General features: G+C 43.1%; 1 protein-coding gene across 1 annotated transcript in view; it reads right to left on the bottom strand.

The window, feature by feature from the left end:
• Positions 1–707: 707 nt before the first annotated feature.
• LOC106591332 (calcium/calmodulin-dependent protein kinase type II delta 2 chain) overlaps positions 708–9,677 on the bottom strand; it is a gene marked incomplete at its 3' end in the record, with an annotated part of 14,720 nt that continues 5,750 nt past the window's right edge. Inside the window, 6 exon segments of the mRNA XM_045711679.1 lie at positions 708–791; positions 2,124–2,246; positions 2,782–2,876; positions 3,086–3,169; positions 3,938–4,040; positions 4,849–4,921. Of these exon segments, the coding sequence (XP_045567635.1) occupies positions 708–791; positions 2,124–2,246; positions 2,782–2,876; positions 3,086–3,169; positions 3,938–4,040; positions 4,849–4,921 (562 nt within the window).

The following is a 9,677-nucleotide window of genomic DNA, read 5'->3' on the forward strand; positions in this document are numbered from 1 at the left end:
GGTATAGGGTATAGGGAATAGAGTTCTGGGTAGACAGTAGAGTACGGTATAGGGAATAGGATATAGAGTTCTGGGTAGACAGTAGAGTACGGTATAGGGAATAGGATATAGAGCTCTGGGTAGACAGTAGAATACGGTATAGGGAATAGGATATAGAGCTCTGGGTAGACAGTAGAGTACGGTATAGGGAATAGGATATAGAGCTCTGGGTAGACAGTAGAGGACGGTATAGGGAATAGGATATAGAGCTCTTGGTAGACAGTAGAGTACGGTATAGGGAATGAGCTCTGGGTAGACAGTAGAGTACGGTATAGGGAATAGAGCTCTGGGTAGACAGTAGAGTACGGTATAGGGAATAGGGTATAGAGCTCTGGGTAGACAGTAGAGTACGGTATAGGGTATAGAGCTCTGGGTAGACAGTAGAGTACGGTATAGGGTATAGAGCTCTGGGTAGACAGTAGAGTACGGTATAGGGAATAGGGTATAGAGCTCTGGGTAGACAGTAGAGTACGGTATAGGGAATAGGATATAGAGCTCTGGGTAGACAGTAGTACACGGTATAGGGAATAGAGCTCTGGGTAGACAGTAGTACATGGTATAGGGAGAGACACATCCCTTGAGTTTCTGATTAGAACAGAGGACAGTGAAAGAGGAGTGTTACCTTGAGTTTCTGATTAGAACAGAGGACAGTGAAAGAGGAGTGTTACCTTGAGTTTCCTCCTGGCATTGAACTTCTTCAGACACTCCACAGTCTCCTGTCTGTGCATCATGGAAGCTACAGTGGACCGTTGCTGCAGACAGAGAACATAATGTTTGCTGTTCATTTTTATTATTTATTTCACTTTTGTATATTATCTACTTCACTTGCGTTGGCAATGTTAACATATGTTTCCCCATGCCAATAAAGCCCCTTGAATTGAATGTAATTGAATAGAGAGAGAATGTTATTTTATACAGGGGATTCCATTGAGACGAAGGGTCTCATTTCCAATGATGTTGTGAGGACAACAATTCCAATAATCAATATGATCAATACAATAAACAATACAAATATTTAAACTACAAGATACAGTAACAGATACAGATACATTACATGACATTTAATCAAAACAATTAGAAATCTCATTAGGGTTTTAAACTGCCCTAGTGGCACTGGGGAATCCAGATGAGGAGAGCTCAAACTACAAGGAGGATTTACCAAACTTAGTGGAGACAAGAGGGACCTCAACAGGTAACCAACCCTTATAGTGGTATATTTCAACTAGGAAGTGAAGTGAGGTATGTTGGAGCAGAGCTTTGTAAACAACGTGGGAGTAATGAAGAGATCTACAGGACTTTACTGAGGGACCAGACAACCTTTGGATACAGGATGTTGTGATGAGTAATGAAGAGATCTACAGGACTTTACTGAGGGACCAGACAACCTTTGGATACAGGATGTTGTGATGAGTAATGAAGAGATCTACAGGACTTTACTGAGGGACCAGACAACCTTTGGATACAGGATGTAGTGGTGAGTATTACAACTGTCCCCTGTGTGTGTGTGTGTGTGTGTGTGTGTGTGTGTGTGTGTGTGTGTGTGTGTTTCTGTGTGTGTGTGTTTCTGTGTGTGTGTGTGTGTTTCTGTGTGTGTGTCTGTGTGTACGCGTGTTTCTGTGTGTGTGTGTGTGTGTGTGTGTGTGTGTGCGCGCGCGTGTGTGTGTGTGTGTGTGTGTGTGTGTTTCTGTGTGTGTGTGTGTGTGTTTCTGTGTGTGTGTGTGTGTGTGTTTCTGTGTGTGTGTCTGTGTGTACGCGTGTTTCTGTGTGTGTGTGTGTGTGTGTGTGTGTATGTGCGCGTGTGTGTGTGTGTGTGTGTGTGTGCGTGTGTGTGTGTGTGTGTGTGTGTGTGTGTGTGTGTGTGTGTGTGTGTGTGTGTGTGTGTGTGTGTGTGTGTGTGTGTGTGTGTGTGTGTGTGTGTGTGTGTGTGTGTGTGTGTGTGTGTGTGTGTGTGTGTGTTTCTGTGTGTGTGTGTGTGTTTCTGTGTGTGTGTCTGTGTGTAGGTGTCTGTGTGTGTGTGTGTGTGTGTGTGTGTGTGTGTGTGTGTGTGTGTGTGTGTGTGTGTGTGTGTGTGTGTGTGTCCATACACAGATCCAGGGGTGTTTGAGGGCCTCTGCGGTGGTGATGCGTTTGCCGGGGTTGATGGTCAACATCTTATTGATCAGGTCTTTGGCATCAGGAGTCACCGTGTCCCACTCTGGAGACGGGAACTATAGACACACATTACACACAATCAGTCAGTCAATCAATCAATCATCAGGAGTCACCGTGTCCCACTCTGGAGATGGGAACTATAGACACACACATTACACACAATCAGTCAGTCAATCAATCAATCAATCAATCAATCAATCAATCAATCAATCAATCAATACATTCCACCATTCTGTCAATTCATTAATTTCCAACACAAGTGAAGAGAGAGACAGAGAGAGAGAGAGACAGAGAGAAAGAGAGACAGAGAGAGTGAGAGAGAGTGAGATGGAGGGAGAGAGGGGGCGAGATGGAGAGAGAGAACAACAGATAAACATAAACAGATAGATAGAGGTTGGTAGTTCTCACGTCGTAGAGAGGAGAGAGTCAGACAGACAGACAGACAGACAGACAGACAGACAGACAGACAGACAGACAGACAGACAGACAGACAGACAGACAGACAGACAGACAGACAGACAGACAGACAGACAGACAGACAGACAGACAGACAGACAGACAGATAGATAGATAGAGGTTGGTAGTTCTCACATCGTAGGCTCCAGCCTTGATCTGCTGGTACAGTCTGTGCTGGTCCTCGTCCCAGAAGGGAGGGTAACCGACCAATAGGATGTACAGGATCACCCCTGACAGGAAAACACACACGCTAATCATCACCCACAGATCAAAACAACACAGTCTTGACCCCAAACTGACCCCTTTTTGAAATTTCACTTCCTGAATTGGAATAGAATTGAGCCAACTTTCAGCAGGGAACAATGATTTGGAAAAATCACATAGAAGTATGTTATTTAGTTTAGTTACAGGGAAGAGAGATTAAAGGTTGTTTGTTTACCACAGGCCCACAAGTCCACAGGCTTCCCATATGGGTCTTTTCTCAGGACCTCTGGAGACAGGTAGCCTGGAGTACCAGCAAAACCTGTAGGGGAGGGAGAGAGAGAGAGGGAGGGAGGGAGGGAGGGATAGGGAGGAGAGGGAAGGGAGAGAGAGAGGGAGGGATAGGGAGGAGAGAGGGAAGGGGAGGGAGGAGGGAGGGAGAGAGAGGAGGGAGGGAGGGAGGGAGGGAGGGAGGGAGGGAGGAGGGAGGAGGGAGGGAGGAGGGAGGGAGGGAGGGAGGGAGGGAGGGAGGGAGGGGAGGGAGGAGGGAGGGAGGGAGGGAGGGAGGGGGGGGGAGGGAGGGAGGGAGAATACATGGATGAGTGTATCAATGGTTTGATTGATTGATTGATTTGTATGAGTAATTGTTTCAGCAAATAATTAATTGATTACTTGAGTGAGTCATGATTGATTGATTAAATCGATTAATCAGTACATTTTTACATTTTAGTGATTCTTATCCAGAGTGACTTACAGGACAAATAAGGGTTAATCAACAGATTTTCACCTAGTCAGCTTGGGGATTCGAACCATTGACCTTTCTTTTAACCGTTAGGCTACCTGCTGCCCTGACAATTTAAAAGTGGTAAGAGGTTAGGGGTCAATTCTAGGCCAGGTCTGTATGTCCTCTAACACTCACACTAGTGTGCAGACCCGACCCGACCTGCACTGTGCTGGCTGGCATTATTCATTTTCCCATTAGCCTTTCCATCACAGTACCAGAAACTACAGTGTTTCGGCTTGGTTCAGCTCAGTGAAAACACACACTGTGTCCCGTCCCATAGGAGAGAAGCCAGTCCACGGTACTCACCAAACCATGCCTGTTGGTCAGCCTGCACCTCGATGGCGAGCCCAAAGTCAGCTAAGCTTAACCGCCGCCCCTTCAGCTTACTGGCCAATAGGAGGTTCTCAGGCTGGAGGGGGCGGAGTCAAATGGGTTAGAGGTAACAAGACGCTCCGGGTAACCGTTGGCCGTAGACACAGATGTACAATCAGCTTTAGCTTCACGCAAGGATGTCACTATATGGCCAAGCTGCAAAGTCAGAACCTGCCCCTCCCACCCATCTATTTCTACAATTTATCTTAAATCTAAACTTAACAACACTGCTAACCTTATGCCTATCCCTAACCTTAAATTAAGACCAAATAACTCAAATATACAGTATATTTTCATACAATTTTAAGATTTGGACAATTTTTGAGTTTGCAGCTTGGCCATCTAGTGGCAACCATTTATGACTAAACTGAGCTTAGATCAGTGTCTAGGGGCAACTTGATCCTACAGACACACACAAAGAGAGACAAAGAGACAACGGTTGAACAGGGACACACTAACACAACAACACACTGTGGCATAAATACATACAGACACACACACACTAACACACACTAACACAACAACACACTGTGGCATAAATACATACAGACACACACACAGACAGACACACACTAACACAACAACACACTGTGGCATAAATACATACAGACACACACACAGACACACACTAACACAACACACTGTGGCATAAATACATACAGACACACACACAGACAAAGAAACCCACACACAAACACACAGACAGACACACAGACAGACACACACAGACACAGACACACACAGACACACACACAGACACCTTCAGATGTACAATGTAAAACATGGGGTTATGGTGATGGTGATAATTATGGTGATGATGATGGTGATGGTCTGACCATACAAACCTTCAGGTCCCTGTGAACGATACCATTGACATGGCAGTGATGAACACTCTCTACAATCTGCTGTATGCAATGACTGAAGGAGGAGAGACAGAAAAGAGAGAGAGAGAAGAAAGAGGAGAGAGAGAAAAGAGAGGAGAGAGGAGAGAGAAGAAAGAGAAGGGAGAGAGAAAAGAGAGGAGAGAAGAAAGAGAAGAGAGAAAGAAAAGAGAGGAGAGAGAGAGAAAAGAGAGGAGTGAAGAGAGAGAGAAGAGATAAATAGACAGGGGAGAAACATTTTATTATATAAACAACGGTGTTTGATAAAGACACTGACCAAATGTTCAACAATAAAACGCAGAAAATACCATATACTGTGTTTCTGTGCCTGTTTCTGTAAGAGACAAAGGTCTACTCTCTGTTTGATCAGAGTAAAGAAACAGCCCACAACAGATTCCAGAGTTAAACAATACTCTCTCTTCCCCCCTCCACCCTCTCGCTCTTCCCCCCTTCCCCTTCTCTCTCTTCCCCCCTTATCTCTCTCTCCTTCCCTCTCTCCCCCTCTCTTTACGGAGGTTGTATTTCAACATAAAGTCTGTAGTGTGAAGTAGGTTCCATATCTATGGATAGGTCCCAAATTGCACCCTATTCCCTATGTAGTGCACACATTTCGACCAGAGTCCTATGAGTTGCCATGGCGCCCTAGAAGCCCTGCTAGCAGCCTAAGTACATATTCAGTTGTTTGTAATTGTTGTTTTTGAAATCAGCTCTGTCGTTTTTTTTATAACATAGAGCTTTTATTGCATGTATCTGGTGTTTTTTGAGCCATGGATTTACAGGTTGACTGACAGGGGAACACTTTTTGGCTAGCTAGTGTCATGACTTCCCTGTGAGGATCCAAAGACCGGGATACAATGGATCAACGCCCATCAGACCCCTCTGACCCGCAGAGGGGAGGAGGGATTGATGTGGGGGTTTCATGACACCTCACGCCCGGTCCTAAATTGTAAATCTCTAGTAGGGGGGAAACTTTCTCTCTCTACCCTTTTAGTATTGAGATTGGAATCTTTTTGTTACAGAGACGTTTTGCCGCCCAAAAACTCTAACATCCAACAGTGAACACTGGGACAATAATTTTAACATCCGAATGAATGCGTATGATGAGAGATGGAATATGGGAAATTAATGTTTATTTTGTGATGTCATTAAAAAATTGTATAAAAATTATATAACAAAAATATTGTAACATGAAGAGTTTTCACACTGTATGTCAGGTTTCCATCCTTTACGTTGTATAGAAAATACCAGGGATGAAGAGAATATTTTTGATAATATAGGAATGTGATTTTAGTTTCCTAACGAGATCATAGTTTTGATGATACTTTGCCCAGTAAGTAGCCACGCCCGAGGGAGCTCAGAGAGCGCTTCAGCATGACGGAAACACCCCCCTTTTTACCAGAGTGCATAAAGGTTGAGTTGAGAATTAACATACCACACCAGAAAGACTCTAGCTGTAGCTTAGGTCTCCATTGGTTACGACCCTGAAAATCAACACGAGGTGAAGATGACAAAGTAGCCTCTAACAGTCAATGTTCCGGCTAAATAGCTGTTCTAAGTACTGTAGCTAAGAAAGTGAATTTAAGTAAGACCGTCCGTTATTCTCTTCAAACCATTGCTGGGTACACTGCCTTCATCACCCCACTGGGGATCATCGACATGGCTGATTAGCTCTACTGGACCACTCTTCCAGAATGAGTGAAAGTAAACACGGACAATGAAGAAGAAGGACATTGTGACCTCTTGTGGACAATCAGAGCCTTACACTTAACCTGTTAGGGCTAGGGGGCAGTATTGACACGGCTGGATAAAAAACATACCCGATTTAATCTGGTTACCACTCCTACCCAGTAACTAGAATATGCATATACTTATTACATATGGATAGAAAATACCCTAAAGTGTCTAAAACTGTTTGAATGGTGTCTGTGAGTATAACAGAACTCAAATGGCAGGTCAAAACCTGAGAGATTCCTTTACAGAAAGTGGCCTGTCTGACCATTTCTTGAACTTCTTTTCCATCTCTATCTTTTACTAAGGATCTCTGCTCTAACATGACACTTCCCACGTCGTCCATAGGCGCTCAGAGCCCGGGAAAAAACAGAATGTCGTCATTCCAGCCCCAGGCTGAAACACATTATCGCCTTTCTCAAGTGGCCGATCAAGGGACTCTGGGCTTATGCGCGTGACCCGACCGCCCCCGCCTTTGTGATTTTTTCCTCTGTTTGCCGAAAAGGAGATTCCCTGTCGGAATATTATCGCTTTTCTACGAGAAAAATGGCGTAAAAATTGATTTTAAACAGCGGTTGACATGCTTCGAAGTACGGTAATGGAATATTTAGAATTTTATTGTCACGAATTGCGCCATGCACGCGACACTTCTTTACCATTTCGGATAGTGTCTGGAACGGACGAACAAAACGCCGCTATTCGGATATAACGATGGATTATTTTGGACCAAACCAACATTTGTTATTGAAGTAGCAGTCCTGGGTGTGCATTCTGACGAAGACAACAAAAGGTAATGAAACTTTTATAATAGTAAATATGATTATGGTGAGTGCTAAACTTGCCGGGTGTCTAAATAGCGAGCCCGTGATGCCTGGGCTATGTACTTAGAATATTGCAAAATGTGCTTTCACCAAAAAGCTATTTTAAAATCGGACATATCGAGTGCATAGAGGAGGTCTGTATCTATAATTCTTAAAATAATTGTTATGCTTTTTGTGAACGTTTATCGTGAGTAATTTAGTAAAATGTTAGCGAATTCCCCGGAAGTTTGCGGGGGGTATGCTAGTTCTGAACGTCACATGCTAATGTAAAAAGCTGTTTTTTGATATAAATATGAACTTGATTGAACAAAACATGCATGTATTGTATAACATAATGTCCTAGGGTTGTCATCTGATGAAGATCATCAAAGGTGAGTGCTGCATTTAGCTGTCTTCTGGGTTTTGGTGACATTATATGCTGGCTTGAAAAATGGGTGTCTGATTATTTCTGGCTTGGTACTCTGCTGACATAATCTAATGTTTTGCTTTCGTTGTAAAGCCTTTTTGAAATCGGACAGTGTGGTTAGATTAACGAGAGTCTTGTCTTTAAATAGCTGTAAAATAGTCATATGTTTGAGAAATTGAAGTAATAGGATTTTTAATGTTTTGAAAATCGCGCCACAGGCTGCAAGTGGCTGTTACGTAGGTGGGACGAATTCGTCCCGCCTAGCCCAAAGAGGTTAAGAACTAAGGCCCAACGGAACCCTTTTCATGAAGCGGAAACCTTTTCACGAAGCGGAACCCTTTTCACGAAGGACTGGTTCCAACAGAGATACACGATCAAGGAAGACATTCAACACGTAAATACATTCATTACTTCTTACCCAAACGTGCGGTGGTTCGGGGCAAAGTATTGTGATTACTGTGAGCGTACTTTCCAAATGTATCCAAGTGTTCTCTCTCTCTCTCTCTCTCTCTCTCTCTCTCTCCCTCTCTTTACCTCTCCATCTTATGTAACAAGTGTCGTAATGTGTCAGTCCGCTAGGGACCTGTTTCCATCGTATTAAGTTTCTAATCAATAACCTATACCATGTGTTTGCGTGTGGGTATCCTGTGTTATCATTTAGTTATTTAGTAAATAAATAATTAAATCAATTTGTGTGGTACGGAATGATCAGTAAGGCTGGGGTTTGTGCAGATGCAAGGAGTGTGAGACGTTCAGAATTATGAGACTGATATGAGGAAGTGATTAATTAGATGAATGTTATGGATATATATCTTATAGATCATCTAGGGTTTAATTCGGGAGATGGCAACTCGGTAAACAACTCCTTCCGTGGTGCCCCCAAATTTTAAATAGTTAATTGTTTCATGATTCATTTAATCGAGTAACAATTACACCTAGTTAGTTGATTCGATACATAACAGTCACCAGATTAATGAAAACCACGACACGACACTAGCTAGCTGGCTAATGTTTTTTTGTTTGAATGATGCATCTAGACACTGTACCAGCTTTTTTGTTTCACCCTGGCTGCCTGTTCCTGGTCTTTTGAAAACATGAATTGAGGAGTCACCTGAAGCGTGAGAGGAATGGGAGATACAGTTGAGGAATGCAGTGCTGAGGCAGAGGGCTCATAGTGAGGACGACTGGCTACTACTCTGAACGGTGTGTGGTGAACTTTCTGGTGCTCAGAGCTGCTGTACTGGTTGATCTATTCATGATGATGTACTGGCTGATCTAACTATAGCTAGACTATTCATGGTGATGTACTGGTTGATCTAACTATAGCTAGACTATTCATGGTGATGTACTGGTTGATCTAACTATAGCTAGACTATTCATGGTGATGTACTGGTTGATCTATTCATGGTGATGTACTGGTTGATCTAACTATAGCTAGACTATTCATGGTGATGTACTGGTTGATCTATACATGGTGATGCACTGGTTGATCTAACTATAGCTAGACTATTCATGGTGATGTACTGGTTGATCTAACTATAGCTAGACTATTCATGGTGATGTACTGGTTGATCTATTCATGATGATATACTGGTTGATCTAACTATAGCTAGACTATTCATGGTGATGTACTGGTTGATCTAACTATAGCTAGACTATTCATGGTGATGTACTGGTTGATCTAACTATAGCTAGACTATTCATGATGATATACTGGTTGATCCAACTATAGCTAGACTATTCATGATGCTATACTGGTTGATCTAACTATAGCTAGACTATTCATGGTGATGTACTGGTTGATCTATTCATGGTGATGTACTGGTTGATCTAACTAT

The sequence above is a fragment of the Salmo salar genome, unplaced genomic scaffold, assembly GCF_905237065.1.
Source record: "Salmo salar unplaced genomic scaffold, Ssal_v3.1, whole genome shotgun sequence".
NCBI lineage: Eukaryota > Metazoa > Chordata > Actinopteri > Salmoniformes > Salmonidae > Salmo > Salmo salar.